At 50.7% G+C, this 18304-nt stretch overlaps 1 protein-coding gene across 1 annotated transcript; it reads right to left on the bottom strand.

Moving 5' to 3' along the window:
• Nucleotides 1-5563: 5563 nt before the first annotated feature.
• On the bottom strand, nt 5564-15591 carry ppm1f (protein phosphatase, Mg2+/Mn2+ dependent, 1F). The gene is made up of 8 exons (XM_072433760.1): nt 15492-15591; nt 14862-15040; nt 12772-12881; nt 12302-12498; nt 9801-9989; nt 9015-9158; nt 6589-6682; nt 5564-6507 (listed from the first exon to the last, which is right to left on the bottom strand). Exons 2-8 carry the CDS (start codon nt 15026-15028, stop codon nt 6179-6181), a joined length of 1230 nt encoding a protein of 409 aa, XP_072289861.1. The 5' UTR covers nt 15029-15040; nt 15492-15591; the 3' UTR covers nt 5564-6178.
• Nucleotides 15592-18304: the final 2713 nt, after the last annotated feature.

The raw sequence follows: 18304 nt of genomic DNA, 5'->3' as shown, positions 1-18304 counted from the left end.
AGAACGGAAAACGATGTGAAGAACGATGTGGAGAACGATGTGGAGAACGATGTGGAGAACGATGTGGAGAACGATGTGAAGAACGATGTGAAGAACGATGTGAAGAACGATGTGAAGAACGATGTGGAGAACGATGTGAAGAACGGAGAACGATGTGAAGAACGATGTGGAGAATGATGTGGAGAATGATGTGGAGAACGATGTGGAGAACGATGTGGAGAACGATGTGGAGAACGATGTGGAGAACGATGTGGAGAACGATGTGGAGAACGATGTGGAGAATGATGTGGAGGACGATGTGGAGAACGATATGAAGAACGGAGAACGATGTGAAGAACGATGTGAAGAACGATGTGGAGAACGATGTGGAGAACGATGTGGAGAACGATGTGGAGAACGATGTGAAGAACGGAGAACGATGTGAAGAACGATGTGGAGAACGATGTGGAGAACGATGTGAAGAACGATGTGAAGAACGGAGAACGATATGAAGAACGATGTGGAGAATGATGTGGAGAACGATGTGAAGAACGATGTGGAGAATGATGTGGAGAACGATGTGAAGAACGATGTGGAGAACGATGTGGAGAACGATGTGAAGAACGATGTGGAGAACGATGTGGAGAACGATGTGAAGAACGATGTGGAGAACGATGTGGAGAACGATGTGGAGAACGATGTGAAGAACGATGTGGAGAACGATGTGAAGAACGGAGAACGATGTGAAGAACGATGTGGAGAACGATGTGGAGAATGATGTGGAGAACGGAGAACGATGTGAAGAACGATGTGAAGAACGATGTGAAGAACGATGTGAAGAACGATGTGGAGAACGATGTGGAGAACGATGTGAAGAACGGAGAACGATGTGAAGAACGATGTGGAGAACGATGTGGAGAACGATGTGGAGAACGATGTGAAGAACGATGTGGAGAACGATGTGGAGAACGATGTGAAGAACGGAGAACGATGTGAAGAACGATGTGGAGAACGATGTGGAGAACGATGTGAAGAACGGAGAACGATGTGAAGAACGATGTGGAGAACGATGTGAAGAACGATGTGGAGAACGATGTGGAGAACGATGTGAAGAACGGAGAACGATGTGAAGAACGATGTGGAGAACGATGTGGAGAACGATGTGGAGAACGATGTGGAGAACGATGTGAAGAACGGAGAACGATGTGGAGAACGATGTGGAGAACGATGTGGAGAACGATGTGGAGAATGGAGAACGATGTGGAGAACGATGTGGAGAACGATGTGGAGAACGATGTGGAGAACGATGTGAAGAACGATGTGGAGAACGATGTGGAGAACGATGTGGAGAACGATGTGGAGAACGATGTGAAGAACGATGTGGAGAACGATGTGGAGAACGATGTGGAGAACGATGTGGAGAACGATGTGAAGAACGATGTGAAGAACGATGTGAAGAACGATGTGAAGAACGATATGGAGAACGATGTGAAGAACGGAGAACGATGTGGAGAATGATGTGGAGAATGATGTGGAGAACGATGTGGAGAATGATGTGGAGAACGATGTGGAGAACAATGTGGAGAACGATGTGGAGAACGATGTGAAGAACGATGGGAAGAACGATGTGGAGAACGATGTGGAGAACGAAGAACGATGTGGAGAACGATGTGGAGAATGATGTGGAGGACGATGTGGAGAACGATGTGGAGAACGATGTGGAGAATGATGTGGAGGACGATGTGGAGAACGATATGAAGAACGGAGAACGATGTGGAGAACGATGTGGAGAACAATGTGGAGAACGATGTGAAGAACGGAGAACGATATGAAGAACGATGTGGAGAATGATGTGGAGAACGATGTGGAGAACAATGTGGAGAACGATGTGAAGAACGGAGAACGATATGAAGAACGATGTGGAGAATGATGTGGAGAACGATGTGAAGAACGGAGAACGATGTGAAGAACGATGTGGAGAACGATGTGGAGAACGATGTGGAGAACGATGTGAAGAACGATGTGGAGAATGATGTGGAGAACGATGTGGAGAACGATGTGGAGAACGATGTGGAGAACGGAGAACGATGTGGAGAACGGAGAACGATGTGAAGAACGATGTGAAGAACGATGTGGAGAACGATGTGGAGAACGATGTGGAGAACGATGTGGAGAACGGAGAACGATGTGGAGAACGGAGAACGATGTGAAGAACGATGTGGAGAACGGAGAACGATGTGAAGAACGATGTGGAGAACGGAGAACGATGTGAAGAACGATCGGGAGAACGATGTGGAAAACGATGTGGAGAACGATAAGGAGAACGATGTGGAGAACGATGTGAAGAACGGAGAACGATGTGAAGAACGATGTGGAGAACGATGTGAAGAACGATGTGGAGAACGATGTGGAGAACGATGTGGAGAACGATGTGGAGAACGATGTGGAGAACGATGTGGAGAACGATGTGGAGAACGGAGAACGATGTGGAGAACGATGTGAAGAACGATGTGGAGAACGATGTGGAGAACGATGTGGAGAACGATGTGGAGAACGATGTGGAGAACAATGTGGAGAACGATGTGGAGAACGATGTGGAGAACGATGTGGAGAACAATGTGGAGAACGATGTGGAGAACGATGTGGAGAACAATGTGGAGAACGATGTGGAGAACGATGTGAAGAACGATGGGGAGAACGATGTGGAGAACGGAGAACGATGTGGAGAACGATGTGGAGAATGATGTGGAGAATGATGTGGAGGACGATGTGGAGAACGATGTGGAGAATGATGTGGAGGACGATGTGGAGAACGATATGAAGAACGGAGAACGATGTGGAGAACGGAGAACGATGTGAAGAACGATCGGGAGAACGATGTGGAGAACGATGTGGAGAACGATGTGGAGAACGATGTGGAGAACGATGTGAAGAACGGAGAACGATGTGGAGAACGATGTGGAGAACGATGTGGAGAACGATGTGGAGAACGATGTGGAGAACGGAGAACGATGTGGAGAACGATGTGGAGAACGATGTGGAGAACGATGTGGAGAACGATGTGGAGAACGATGTGAAGAACGATGTGGAGAACGATGTGGAGAACGATGTGGAGAACGATGTGAAGAACGATGTGGAGAATGATGTGAAGAACGGAGAACGATGTGAAGAACGGAGAACGATGTGGAGAACGATGTGAAGAACGGAGAACGATGTGGAGAATGATGTGGAGAACGGAGAACGATGTGGAGAACGATGTGGAGAACGATGTGGAGAACGATGTGGAGAACGATGTGGAGAACGATGTGGAGAACGATGTAATAAGATGTAATAAGCTGTAATAAGCTGTAATAAGAGGTGGAGTCATTGGGACTGTGTGTGACTCACTGAAGCCCCAGACCCACCACTTGTATGAACGCTCTTTCAATGCTGATCAACACGAGCAACATGTTGTTGATTCAATGTCAGATTTCAACGTTGATTCAACGAAAAGCCTGATGGAACATATAACGTTGATTCAATGTCATTTTGATATCTGGGGTGCGTACGTATTTCCCCTCGCATTTCCGGTATTCCCCGTGGAATTCCCCAAGAAGCGCCACTTTTTCCTCGCTCGTCAACAATGACAGACGAAGGATTGATTGTGGCCGTGTGGGAGTCTGTTCGTAGCTTTAATGGCCTGATACAGAGTCTGGACAGTATCATCACGAACTCATGTTCTTACATCATCTGTCACAGGAAAACAATACAGAGGGTTTGACATGATGTGCCTCAGGGGTCAGTACATGGTCCAGTTCTGTTTCCTCTTACATGCTGCCGTTAGGTCACATGATCAGGTCACATGGTATTAACTTCCACTGCTCTGCAGGTGACACCTGGAGATAAAAACCTGGATGACGACGGCGTAGAGTGTTACCATAGTAACCTTTGAACCGGTGGTCCCAGCTCTCTTCAGGTCCAGCTCCTCCCACAGCGGAACAGGAAGTTCAAATACTCACTGTGCGTCTGGAGCACCACAGTTCATCACTTATGGAACTTCAGGAGATGAAACATCTGACCCTCCAGCTCGCCTGGTTTGTAGAGATGGTGTCCAAGCAGAGACTTCCCCTTCAACTGCTGTGTCCAGTGTGTGCAGTGTGTCCAGTGTGTCGAGTGTGTGCAGTGTTTCCAGTGTGTGCAGTGTGTCGAGTGTGTGCAGTGTCCAGTGTGTGCAGTGGGTGCAGTGGGTGCAATGTGTCCAGTTTGTCCAGTGTATCCAGTTTGTCCAGTGTGTCCAGTTTGTGCAGTTTGTGCAGTTTGTCCAGTGTATCCAGTTTGTCCAGTGTGTCCTGGGTAAGCAGTTGGTCCAGTGTCAAGTGTGTCCAGTGTGTGCAGTTTTTGCAGTGTGTGCAGAGTCTCCAGTGTGTGCTGTGTGTGCAGTTTGTCCAGTGTGTGCAGCGTGTCCAGTGTGTGTCCAGTGTGTCAAGTGTGTGCAGTGTGTGCAGTGTGTCCAGTGTGTGCAGTTTGTCCAGTGTATCCAGTTTGTCCAGTGTGTGCAGTTTGTCCAGTGTGTGCAGTGTCGTTTGTCCAGTGTGTGCAGTGTGTCCAGCGTGTGCAGTGTTTCCAGTGAGTGCAGTGTGTCCAGTGTATCCAGTGTTTCCAGTGAGTGCAGTGTATCCAGTGAGTGCAGTGTGTCCAGTGTAAGGAGTTGGTCCAGTGTTAAGTGTGTCCAGTTGTGATAAAATGTGAATATATGAGTATATTTCTGTGATGTATTTTATCTGCATAATAGTGATAATTTATCCGCATCATTAGTCTAAGAGAAGAACGGGTGTGTGACAAACTGCATTTGTGAAGGGGTCGTAAAGATGGGCCAAAGAATGTTTACCCTAGGGGGGGTGATAACCCAGAGGAGTCTGGGTAATGTTTACCCAAGGCTTGATCTCTACGGAAAAATACCAAGTGCCTTGATGTGAAGCTGACCAATGAGAAATGTGACCCGCCTATTCGAGAATATCTAATAAAACCAACCAGCATGGGACAAAACAGGGTGAGACACAGGAGGGTCAGCCAGGCTGCTTACAACAGCTTGCGTGATCAGTCCCCGCGTTTTCTCCCATGCAGCCACACAAATGTCTGATATTTCTGTGTCGTTTCATATTCTAAGTTGAATTGTGTTCTCTATGTGTTAAGGAATAGCATCGGTGCATGTCTCATCCCAAGGACATGTTTGTCTAATTCCATGACACCAGTGTATGCAGTTTTTGCAGTGTGTCCAGTGTGTGCAGTGTCGTTGGTCCAGTGTGTGCAGTGTGTCGTTTGTGCAGTCTCCAGTGTGTGCAGTGTGTCCAGTTTGTCCAGTGTGTGCAGTGTGTGCAGTGGTAACATCTCCAGCTGAACTCATTGAAGCTTCTCAAACAAAGTCGTCAAGAGAAACACTTTTAATACTTTGTGTTGAACATACAAGTTTAAGTACAAAAACACAACATTAATCACATTGAATACTGTAGAAACAGACAAGAAAAGTACTACAGTATGTAGAAAAGTACTGCAGTAGAAAAGTACTGCAGTATGTAGAAAAGTACTACAGTATGTAGAAAAGTACTGCAGTATTCTGTACACACGTGTTCACACTTTTTCTCAATTTAGAGTCAATTTAATCCTCGTTTTTGCTTTTTTGTTCATCGTTGTTAATAAATCATTAGTGAGTGTTTCAGACCCGGGACAGTCAGTCCGGGACAGTCAGTCCGGGACAGTCAGTCCGGGTCAGTCAGTCCGGGACAGTCCGGGACAGTCAGGGACAGTCCGGGACAGTCAGTCAGGGACAGTCAGTCCGGGTCAGTCAGGGACAGTCCGGGTCAGTCAGTCCGGGACAGTCCGGGACAGTCAGTCAGGGACAGTCCGGGACAGTCAGTCCGGGTCAGTCAGGGACAGTCCGGGTCAGTCAGTCCGGGTCAGTCAGTCAGGGACAGTCCGGGACAGTCCGGGTCAGTCAGGGACAGTCCAGGACAGTCAGTCCGGGTCAGTCAGGGACAGTCCGGGACAGTCGTAACAGTTTAAACACTGATTCTTTGCACATAAAACAATCAGAACGATACATTGGCTGAAATACTGACAGTGAATACTTTTATGTTTAAATTAAAACCCCTGAAACAGTGTGCGGTCCTGACAGCAGTGCATTCTGGGAGCTGTAGTCCTCACTCAGTGCAAAGGGGCAGGGTCAGACTGAGGGGGCGGAGTCCTGGAGGATCTCTAGCGGCGGTCGCAGGAACATCAGCACGACGGTGATGTTGTCACTGGAGCCGGCGTCTTTTGCCTGAGACACTAGAACCTGAGCGACTCTAAGGGCCGCCTCCTGTGACCCCTGACCCTGGCCTGACCCCTGAGCCCCGCCCCTCAGCGCCTCCAGCACCAGCCCCGGGACAGCGCAGGGTTTGATCGAGTCAAAGAAGCCGTCGCAGGCCAGAAGCAGGAAGTCCTCGTCTCCCTGGAGCTCCACGCTCGAGACGTCGGCTTCAGACGAGACGAACGGCTTCTGGTCAAAGTCCCCTGAGGTCAGAGGTCAAAGGTCAGAGGCCAGACTCCAGCAGAGTAAAGAGTGGTGCTCAAAGGCACAGCGGCAGCACTGACCGAAGGCTCTGGACACGGCGTACGTCCCATTGACTCTCCAACAGCCCATGAACGTCACACACCCTCCAAGAGCCTCCACCCTCTGACGCTCGTCCTGGAACACACGCACAACCCCACTAGTCCTGTCTCACCTCTCGGTCAGTCCTGGTCTCACCTCTCGGTCAGTCCTGGTCTCACCTCTCGGTCAGTCCTGTCTCAGGCTCACCTCTCGGTCAGGCCTGTCTCACCTCTCGGTCAGGCCTGTCTCACCTCTCGGTCAGGCCTGTCTCACCTTTCGGTCAGGCCTGTCTCACCTCTCGGTCAGGCCTGTCTCACCTCTCGGTCAGTCCTGTCTCACCTCTCGGTCAGTCCCGTCTCAGGCTCACCTCTCGGTCAGTCCCGTCTCAGGCTCACCTCTCGGTCAGGCCCGTCTCACCTCTCGGTCAGTCCCGTCTCACCTCTCGGTCAGTCCCGTCTCACCTCTCGGTCAGTCCTGGTCTCACCTCTCGGTCAGGCCTGTCTCAGGCTCACCTCTCGGTCAGGCCTGTCTCAGGCTCACCTCTCGGTCAGTCCTGTCTCACCTCTCGGTCAGGCCTGTCTCACCTCTCGGTCAGGCCTGTCTCACCTCTCGGTCAGGCCTGTCTCAGGCTCACCTCTCGGTCAGTCCTGTCTCACCTCTCGGTCAGTCCTGTCTCAGGCTCACCTCTCGGTCAGGCCTGTCTCACCTCTCGGTCAGGCCTGTCTCACCTCTCGGTCAGGCCTGTCTCACCTCTCGGTCAGTCCTGTCTCACCTCTCGGTCAGTCCCGTCTCAGGCTCACCTCTCGGTCAGTCCCGTCTCAGGCTCACCTCTCGGTCAGTCCCGTCTCACCTCTCGGTCAGGCCCGTCTCACCTCTCGGTCAGTCCTGTCTCAGGCTCACCTCTCGGTCAGTCCTGTCTCACCTCTCGGTCAGTCCTGTCTCAGGCTCACCTCTCGTTCAGGCCTGTCTCACCTCTCGGTCAGGCCTGTCTCACCTCTCGGTCAGGCCTGTCTCAGGCTCACCTCTCGGTCAGTCCTGTCTCACCTCTCGGTCAGTCCTGTCTCAGGCTCACCTCTCGGTCAGGCCTGTCTCACCTCTCGGTCAGTCCTGGTCTCACCTCTCGGTCAGTCCTGTCTCAGGCTCACCTCTCGGTCAGTCCTGTCTCACCTCTCGGTCAGTCCTGTCTCACCTCTCGGTCAGTCCTCTCTCACCTCTCGGTCAGTCCTGTCTCACCTCTCGGTCAGTCCTGTCTCAGGCTCACCTCTCGGTCAGGCCTGTCTCACCTCTCGGTCAGGCCTGTCTCACCTCTCGGTCAGTCCTGGTCTCACCTCTCGGTCAGTCCTGTCTCACCTCTCGGTCAGTCCTGTCTCAGGCTCACCTCTCGGTCAGTCCTGTCTCACCTCTCGGTCAGTCCTGTCTCACCTCTCGGTCAGTCCTGTCTCACCTCTCGGTCAGTCCTGTCTCAGGCTCACCTCTCGGTCAGTCCTGTCTCACCTCTCGGTCAGTCCTGTCTCACCTCTCGGTCAGTCCTCTCTCACCTCTCGGTCAGTCCTGTCTCACCTCTCGGTCAGTCCTCTCTCACCTCTCGGTCAGTCCTGTCTCAGGCTCACCTCTCGGTCAGTCCTGTCTCAGGCTCACCTCTCGGTCAGTCCTGTCTCACCTCTCGGTCAGTCCTGTCTCAGGCTCACCTCTCGGTCAGGCCTGTCTCACCTCTCGGTCAGTCCTGTCTCACCTCTCGGTCAGTCCTGTCTCAGGCTCACCTCTCGGTCAGTCCTGTCTCACCTCTCGGTCAGTCCTGTCTCACCTCTCGGTCAGTCCTGTCTCACCTCTCGGTCAGTCCTCTCTCACCTCTCGGTCAGTCCTGTCTCACCTCTCGGTCAGTCCTCTCTCACCTCTCGGTCAGTCCTGTCTCACCTCTCGGTCAGTCCTGTCTCACCTCTCGGTCAGTCCTGTCTCAGGCTCACCTCTCGGTCAGTCCTGTCTCACCTCTCGGTCAGTCCTGTCTCACCTCTCGGTCAGTCCTCTCTCACCTCTCGGTCAGTCCTGTCTCACCTCTCGGTCAGTCCTCTCTCACCTCTCGGTCAGTCCTGTCTCAGGCTCACCTCTCGGTCAGTCCTGTCTCACCTCTCGGTCAGTCCTGTCTCAGGCTCACCTCTCGGTCAGGCCTGTCTCACCTCTCGGTCAGGCCTGTCTCACCTCTCGGTCAGGCCTGTCTCAGGCTCACCTCTCGGTCAGGCCTGTCTCACCTCTCGGTCAGTCCTGTCTCAGGCTCACCTCTCGGTCAGTCCTGTCTCACCTCTCGGTCAGTCCTGTCTCACCTCTCGGTCAGTCCTCTCTCACCTCTCGGTCAGTCCTGTCTCACCTCTCGGTCAGTCCTCTCTCACCTCTCGGTCAGTCCTGTCTCACCTCTCGGTCAGTCCTGTCTCACCTCTCGGTCAGGCTTGTGAGGGTCCATGATTTCTTCTTCTTTGCCGTTTCGCACTAACAGAGCCTGAGAGTCTCCGAGCCAGGCCACCAGGAGGCGCTGTCCCTGGATCAGAGCAGCCACTGCAGTGGAGCCGCTGCGCAGACGCTGAAGAGGTCAGAGGTCAAGAGGGTCAAAGGTCAGGAGGGTCATAGGTCAGGAGGGTCAGAGGAGAAAGTTGGATTTTTATTTTATCTGAAAATATATTTGGAATGAATCAAAGTATTATTTCTACTGAACATGAGACGTTTAAAGAGAATATTTATGACACATAACTGTAATACAGGCTTATTACCGCAGAGATGTTAGCCTAGCATTAGCATGTTATTAGCATATTACTGCAGAGATGTTAGCCAAGCATTAGCATGTCATTAGCACATTACCGCAGAGATGTTAGCCTAGCATTAGCATGTTATTAGCATATTACTGCAGAGATGTTAGCCAAGCATTAGCATGTCATTAGCACATTACTGCAGAGATGTTAGCCTAGCATCAGCATGTCATTAGCACATTACTGCAGAGATGTTAGCCTAGCATTAGCATGTCATTAGCACATTACTGCAGAGATGTTAGCCTAGCATTAGCATGTCATTAGCACATTACTGCAGAGATGTTAGCCTAGCATTAGCATGTCATTAGCACATTACTGCAGAGATGTTAGCCTAGCATTAGCATGTCATTAGCACATTACTGCAGAGATGGTAGCCTAGCATTAGCATGTCATTAGCACAGAACTAGGACAGTTCTCACCTCTCGTCGTGCTTTCTGGTGGAACATCTGGTCCGTCTCTTTAAAGGCTCGTTTAAAGGCTCGCTCGGGGTCAGAGGTCAAGTCTTTCTGTCGACTCAGAGACACGTGGAGCTGCAGCGAGGCAAACGAGGCGGCGTCCGCTCCACCGTGACCATCGAACACGGCCAAGTACGAGCGCTGCACGCCGTCCTGAGAGAACCATGAGGAACCAGAGAAAGGCGTGAGGAACCAGAGAGAAGCGTGAGGAACCAGAGAGAAGCTTGAGGAACCAGAGAGAAGCTTGAGGAACCAGAGAGAAGCGTGAGGAACCAGAGAGAAGCGTGAGGAACCAGAGAGAAGCTTGAGGAACCAGAGAGAAGCGTGAGGAACCAGAGAGAAGCGTGAGGAACCAGAGAGAAGCGTGAGGAACCAGAGAGAACCAGAGAGAAGCGTGAGGAACCAGAGAGAAGCGTGAGGAACCAGAGAGAAGCGTGAGGAACCAGAGAGAAGCGTGAGGAACCAGAGAGAACCAGAGAGAAGCGTGAGGAACCAGAGAGAAGCGTGAGGAACCAGAGAGAAGCGTGAGGAACCAGAGAGAACCAGAGAGAAGCGTGAGGAACCAGAGAGAAGCGTGAGGAACCAGAGAGAACCAGAGAGAAGCGTGAGGAACCAGAGAGAAGTGTGAGGAACCAGAGAGAAGCGTGAGGAACCAGAGAGAAGCGTGAGGAACCAGAGAGAACCAGAGAGAAGCGTGAGGAACCAGAGAGAAGTGTGAGGAACCAGAGAGAAGCGTGAGGAACCAGAGAGAAGCGTGAGGAACCAGAGAGAACCAGAGAGAAGCGTGAGGAACCAGAGAGAAGCGTGAGGAACCAGAGAGAACCGTGAGGAACCATAGAGAAGCGTGAGGAACCAGAGAGAAGCGTGAAGAACCAGAGAACCAGAGAGAAGCATGAAGAACCTGAGAGAACCGTGAGGAACCTGGCTCTAGATGAACCTCCCTCTGACTCTAGATGAACCTCCCTCTGACTCTAGATGAACCTCCCTCTGACTCTAGGTGAACCTCCCTCTGACTCTAGATGAACCTCCCTCTGACTCTAGGTGAACCTCCCTCTGACTCTAGGTGAACCTCCCTCTGACTCTAGGTGAACCTCCCTCTGACTCTAGGTGAACCTCCCTCTGACTCTAGGTGAACCTCCCTCTGACTCTAGGTGAACCTCCCTCTGACTCTAGGTGAACCTCCCTCTGACTCTAGATGAACCTCCCTCTGACTCTAGGTGAACCTCCCTCTGACTCTAGGTGAACCTCCCTCTGACTCTAGGTGAACCTCCCTCTGACTCTAGGTGAACCTCCCTCTGACTCTAGGTGAACCTCCCTCTGACTCTAGGTGAACCTCCCTCTGACTCTAGGTGAACCTCCCTCTGACTCTAGGTGAACCTCCCTCTGACTCTAGGTGAACCTCCCTCTGACTCTAGGTGAACCTCCCTCTGACTCTAGGTGAACCTCCCTCTGACTCTAGATGAACCTCCCTCTGACTCTAGATGAACCTCCCTCTGACTCTAGGTGAACCTCCCTCTGACTCTAGGTGAACCTCCCTCTGACTCTAGGTGAACCTCCCTCTGACTCTAGGTGAACCTCCCTCTGACTCTAGGTGAACCTCCCTCTGACTCTAGGTGAACCTCCCTCTGACTCTAGGTGAACCTCCCTCTGACTCTAGGTGAACCTCCCTCTGACTCTAGATGAACCTCCCTCTGACTCTAGATGAACCTCCCTCTGACTCTAGATGAACCTCCCTCTGACTCTAGATGAACCTCCCTCTGACTCTAGATGAACCTCCCTCTGACTCTAGATGAACCTCCCTCTGACTCTAGATGAACCTCCCTCTGACTCTAGATGAACCTCCCTCTGACTCTAGATGAACCTCCCTCTGACTCTAGATGAACCTCCCTCTGACTCTAGATGAACCTCCCTCTCTCCAGAGTCGTTCTTAAAAGGAAACGGCTTTTGTGATTTCAGGCATTACAAAATAAACAGAATTTAATTTCAAAGCGGAGAAGAGTAGATGCAGTAGTAGTTGCTGTTGCAGTAGTAGTAGATGAAGTAGTAGTTGAAGTAGTAGTTGCAGTAGAAGTAGTTGCTGTAGTAGTTGCAGTAGTAGTTGCAGTAGTAGATGCAGCAGTAGTAGTTGCTGTAGTAGTTGCAGTAGTAGTTGCAGTAGTAGTAGTAGTAGATGCAGTAGTAGTAGATGCAGTAGTAGTTGCTGTTGCAGTAGTAGTAGATGCAGTAGTAGTTGCAGTAGTAGTTGCAGTAGTAGTAGTTGCTGTAGTAGTTGCAGTAGTAGTTGCAGTAGTAGATGCAGCAGTAGTAGTTGCTGTAGTAGTTGCAGTAGTAGTTGCAGTAGTAGTAGTAGTAGATGCAGTAGTAGTAGATGCAGTAGTAGTTGCTGTTGCAGTAGTAGTAGTTGCAGCAGTAGCAGCTGCAGTAGCAGCAGTAATAGTAGCAGTAGCAGTAGCAGCAGGTCTTACGTGCAGTCCAAAGAGCAGGCTGAAGTGTGGGACAATCACGTGTTTGTCCTCCATCTTGCGGCGAGTGTTTCTGATGGCGTGAGACGAGACGAGACGCTGAGGCTGAACAGGAAGTGCAGGAGCCGACAGCTGCCACCGGAGGGCGGCGTTTATGAGCGCGTCCACAAAGACACGCAGCACAGCCTCCGAGTCCAGCACTGAGGAGCAGAACAAGAACTATGTGATAGGGCGCCCCCTGTAGCTCCGAGGTCAAACTACACTGGAGCGCCCCCTGCAGCTCTGAGGTCAAACTACACTGGAGCGCCCCCTGCAGCTCCGAGGTCAAACTACACTGGAGCGCCCCCTGCAGGGGGCCAAGGCATTTTGGGGACATTATAAAATGTAACAACAAATAATGTTTTAAAATCAATTCTAAAATGAACAGGAAGTTTATGACTTTAGCCTCAGAATCAGATCAGACTAAAACTCACAGAGCGGCTCTTCTTCTTCTCTCTGACAGTGGAACATGGTCAGGTCGCTCTCAAGCAGCTCCGACACAGCAGCATGACAGAGGAGAGACCCCAAGACCGAGGGAGCGCCTCTGAAAAAAAAACACATATGTAAACAACAGAGGAGAGACCCCAAGACCGAGGGAGCGCCTCTGAAAAAAAAACACATATGTAAACAACAGAGGAGAGACCCCAAGACCGAGGGAGCGCCTCTGAAACAAACACATATGTAAACAACAGAGGAGAGACCCCAAGACCGAGGGAGCGCCTCTGAAACAAACACATATGTAAACAACAGAGGAGAGACCCCAAGACCGAGGGAGCGCCTCTGAAACAAACACATATGTAAACAACAGAGGAGAGACCCCAAGACCGAGGGAGCGCCTCTGAAACAAACACGCATGTAAACAACAGAGGAGAGACCCCAAGACCGAGGGAGCGCCTCTGAAACAAACACATATGTAAACAACAGAGGAGAGACCCCAAGACCGAGGGAGCGCCTCTGAAACAAACACGCATGTAAACAACAGAGGAGAGACCCCAAGACCGAGTGAGCGCCTCTGAAACAAACACGCATGTAAACAACAGAGGAGAGACCCCAAGACCGAGGGAGCGTCTCTGAAACAAACACATATGTAAACAACAGAGGAGAGACCCCAAAACCGAGTGAGCGCCTCTGAAAAAAAAACACATATGTAAACAAAAGAGGAGAGACCCCAAGACCGAGGGAGCGCCTCTGAAACAAACACATATGTAAACAACAGAGGAGAGACCCCAAGACCGAGTGAGCGCCTCTGAAACAAACACATATGTAAACAACAGAGGAGAGACCCCAAGACCGAGGGAGCGCCTCTGAAACAAACACATATGTAAACAACAGAGGAGAGACCCCAAGACCGAGTGAGCGCCTCTGAAACAAACGCATATGTAAACAACAGAGGAGAGACCCCAAGACCGAGTGAGCGCCTCTGAAACAAACACATATGTAAACAACAGAGGAGAGACCCCAAGACCGAGGGAGCGCCTCTGAAACAAACACGCATGTAAACAACAGAGGAGAGACCCCAAGACCGAGGGAGCGCCTCTGAAACAAACACGCATGTAAACAACAGAGGAGAGACCCCAAGACCGAGGGAGCGCCTCTGAAACAAACACGCATGTAAACAACAGAGGAGAGACCCCAAGACCGAGTGAGCGCCTCTGAAACAAACACATATGTAAACAACAGAGGAGAGACCCCAAGACCGAGGGAGCGCCTCTGAAACAAACACATATGTAAACAACAGAGGAGAGACCCCAAGACCGAGGGAGCGCCTCTGAAACAAACACATATGTAAACAACAGAGGAGAGACCCCAAGACCGAGGGAGCGCCTCTGAAACAAACACGCATGTAAACAACAGAGGAGAGACCCCAAGACCGAGTGAGCGCCTCTGAAACAAACACGCATGTAAACAACAGAGGAGAGACCCCAAGACCGAGGGAGCGTCTCTGAAACAAACACATATGTAAATAACAGAGGAGAGACCCCAAAACCGAGTGAGCGCCTCTGAAACAAACGCATATGTAAACAACAGAGGAGAGACCCTAAGACCGAGGGAGCGCCTCTGAAACAAACACATATGTAAACAACAGAGGAGAGACCCTAAGACCGAGGGAGCGCCTCTGAAACAAACACGCATGTAAACAAGAGGAGAGACCCCAAGACCGAGTGAGCGCCTCTGAAACAAACACGCATGTAAACAACAGCGGAGAGACCCCAAAACCGAGGGAGCGCCTCTGAAACAAACACGCATGTAAACAACAGAGGAGAGACCCCAAGACCGAGTGAGCGCCTCTGAAACAAACACATATGTAAACGACAGAGGAGAGACCCCAAGACCGAGGGAGCGCCTCTGAAACAAACACATATGTAAACAACAGAGGAGAGACCCCAAGACCGAGGGAGCACCTCTGAAACAAACACGTATGTAAACAACAGAGGAGAGACCCCAAGACCGAGGGAGCGCCTCTGAAACAAACACGCATGTAAACAACAGAGGAGAGACCCCAAGACCGAGGGACCATCAGTACCTGTCCTGCAGCAGTCTCAGGCCCAGGTCCAGACTGGTTCCGTGCAGATGTTCAGGGCAGATCTTTGGACTCGCAGGTTTCATAGGTAAAGGAGTGTGTTTTTCGAGGGCAGCTGGGAATTCACCCCTGAACCTGGACAGGAAGCAGCGGGACTCCTCCTCCTCCATGACCTCTGACCTCTGATGACGACAGGGGGATTTTGAAACAGGATTCTTTTTAGAAGCTGCAACTAACCATCATTTTATACTGAACATTAAAGCGTTTTAAATCTGTGGCTGAAGAAAAAGCACCATCATGAAACTTTTCAGAAGAACTAAACCGGGTCTAAACCGGGTCTGAACCGGATCTGAACCGGGTCTAAACCAGGACTAAACCGGGTCTAAACCGACACTAAACCGGGACTAAACCGGGTCTAAACCGGGACTGAACCGGGTCCAAACCGACACTAAACCGGGACTAAACCGGGTCTAAACCAGATCCAAACCAGGACTAAACCAGGTCCAAACCGGGACTAAACCAGGACTAAACCAGGTCTAAACCAAGTCGTGCAGCAGTTGAATGTTTCGGGTGGAACGTTTAACAAAAACACATTTCTAAAGAAACGTTAGAGAAAAAGAAGACAATCTTCACCTCCAGATCCGCGCAAAGACGATCAAATCAAGTCAAAAGTTATGTTTGTTCCGGAGCAAAAACACGGTGAAACAGCGCCGCTTCCGGCCACCCCCATCCGGTCAAGAGCGACAGTGCCCCTGAAGGACATGAGAGGAACTGCAGCACTGCGCTCCTGGAGGACACGAGAGGAACTGCAGCACTGCGCTCCTGGAGGACATGAGAGGAACTGCAGCACTGCGCTCCTGGAGGACACGAGAGGAACTGCAGCACTGCGCTCCTGGAGGACATGAGAGGAACTGCAGCACTGCGCTCCTGGAGGACATGAGAGGAACTGCAGCACTGCGCTCCTGGAGGACACGAGAGGAACTGCAGCCCTGCGCTCCTGGAGGACACGAGAGGAACTGCAGCACTGCGCCCCTGGAGGACACGAGAGGAACTGCAGCCCTGCGCTCCTGGAGGACATGAGAGGAACTGCAGCACTGCGCTCCTGGAGGACACGAGAGGAACTGCAGCACTGCGCTCCTGGAGGACACGAGGGATAAGAGATTCCTTTATTGTCCCACATGGGGAAATTTCAGTGTTGGTAGATACAGAGGAAAAGAACAGATCACTTATAGGAAGTCTGAAAAACACTTTCAGTAGAAGATCTCATATAAACAAAAACTCCCATTTCCCAACAAGGGATGGAGGGGAAATAATAAAGATACAAATACATAAATACATAAATAAATACATAAAAACATAAATAGATAAATACATAAATACCATTGCATGTGACCACGAAAGTAATTGCACATGAATGTGTGAATATGTGTGACGGAGAAAAGGACATAACTTATAGGAAGTTCAAACAAAACAAAACACTCTTAATAGAAGAATTCTTATGAACAAAACTCACATCAGGAGGAAAAAACAGTGAGGGTGAAACGTCTCCTTCACACAGCGAGGGTGAAACGTCTCCTTCACACAGCGAGGGTGAAACGTCTCCTTCACACAGTGAGAGTGAAACGTCTCCTTCACAAAGTGAGGGTGAAACTTCTCCTTCACACAGTGAGGGTGAAACGTCTCAATGTCTCCTTCACACAGTGAGGGTGAAACATCTCCTTCACAAAGTGAGGGTGAAACTTCTCCTTCACACAGTGAGGGTGAAACGTCTCAATGTCTCCTTCACACAGTGAGGGTGAAACGTCTCCTTCACACAGTGAGGGTGAAACGTCTCAAATGTCTCCTTCACACAGTGAGGGTGAAACGTCTCCTTCACATAGTGAGGGTGAAACGTCTCCTTCACACAGTGAGGGTGAAACGTCTCCTTCACACAGTGAGGGTGAAACATATCCTTCACACAGTGAGGGTGAAACGTCTCCTTCTCACAGTGAGGGTGAAACGTCTCCTTCACACAGTGAGGGTGAAACGTCTCCTTCACACAGTGAGGGTGAAACGTCTCCTTCACACAGCGAGGGTGAAACGTCTCCTTCTCATAGTGAGGGTGAAACGTCTCCTTCACACAGCGAGGGTGAAACGTCTCCTTCTCACAGTGAGGGTGAAACGTCTCCTTCACACAGTGAGGGTGAAACGTCTCCTTCACACAGTGAGAGTGAAACGTCTCCTTCACAAAGTGAGGGTGAAACGTCTCCTTCACAAAGTGAGGGTGAAACTTCTCCTTCACACAGTGAGGGTGAAACGTCTCAATGTCTCCTTCACACAGTGAGGGTGAAACGTCTCAATGTCTCCTTCACACAGTGAGGGTGAAACGTCTCCTTCACACAGTGAGGGTGAAACGTCTCCTTCACACAGTGAGGGTGAAACGTCTCAAATGTCTCCTTCACACAGTGAGGGTGAAACGTCTCCTTCACACAGTGAGGGTGAAACGTCTCCTTCACACAGTGAGGGTGAAACGTCTCAATGTCTCCTTCACACAGTGAGGGTGAAACGTCTCCTTCACAAAGTGAGGGTGAAACGTCTCCTTCACAAAGTGAGGGTGAAACTTCTCCTTCACACAGTGAGGGTGAAACGTCTCAATGTCTCCTTCACACAGTGAGGGTGAAACGTCTCCTTCACACAGTGAGGGTGAAACGTCTCAATGTCTCCTTCACACAGTGAGGGTGAAACGTCTCCTTCACAAAGTGAGGGTGAAACTTCTCCTTCACACAGTGAGGGTGAAACGTCTCAATGTCTCCTTCACACAGTGAGAGTGAAACGTCTCCTTCACAAAGTGAGGGTGAAACGTCTCCTTCACAAAGTGAGGGTGAAACTTCTCCTTCACACAGTGAGGGTGAAACGTCTCAATGTCTCCTTCACACAGTGAGGGTGAAACGTCTCCTTCACACAGTGAGGGTGAAACGTCTCAATGTCTCCTTCACACAGTGAGGGTGAAACGTCTCCTTCACACAGTGAGGGTGAAACATATCCTTCACACAGTGAGGGTGAAACGTCTCCTTCTCACAGTGAGGGTGAAACGTCTCCTTCACACAGTGAGGGTGAAACGTCTCCTTCACACAGTGAGGGTGAAACGTCTCCTTCACACAGCGAGGGTGAAACGTCTCCTTCTCATAGCGAGGGTGAAACGTCTCCTTCACACAGCGAGGGTGAAACGTCTCCTTCACACAGTGAGGGTGAAACGTCTCCTTCACACAGTGAGAGTGAAACGTCTCCTTCACAAAGTGAGGGTGAAACTTCTCCTTCACACAGTGAGGGTGAAACGTCTCAATGTCTCCTTCACACAGTGAGGGTGAAACGTCTCCTTCACAGTGAGAGTGAAACGTCTCCTTCACACAGTGAGGGTGAAACGTCTCAAATGTCTCCTTCACACAGTGAGGGTGAAACGTCTCCTT

Source organism: Eucyclogobius newberryi, unplaced genomic scaffold (genome assembly GCF_026437365.1).
Source record: "Eucyclogobius newberryi isolate DKJ021-1_F unplaced genomic scaffold, fEucNew1.0.hap1 SCAF_6, whole genome shotgun sequence".
NCBI classification, from domain to species: domain Eukaryota; kingdom Metazoa; phylum Chordata; class Actinopteri; order Gobiiformes; family Gobiidae; genus Eucyclogobius; species Eucyclogobius newberryi.
Note: the sequence above shows the minus strand (reverse complement) of the source record. Positions and strands in the feature narration are given on the sequence as shown.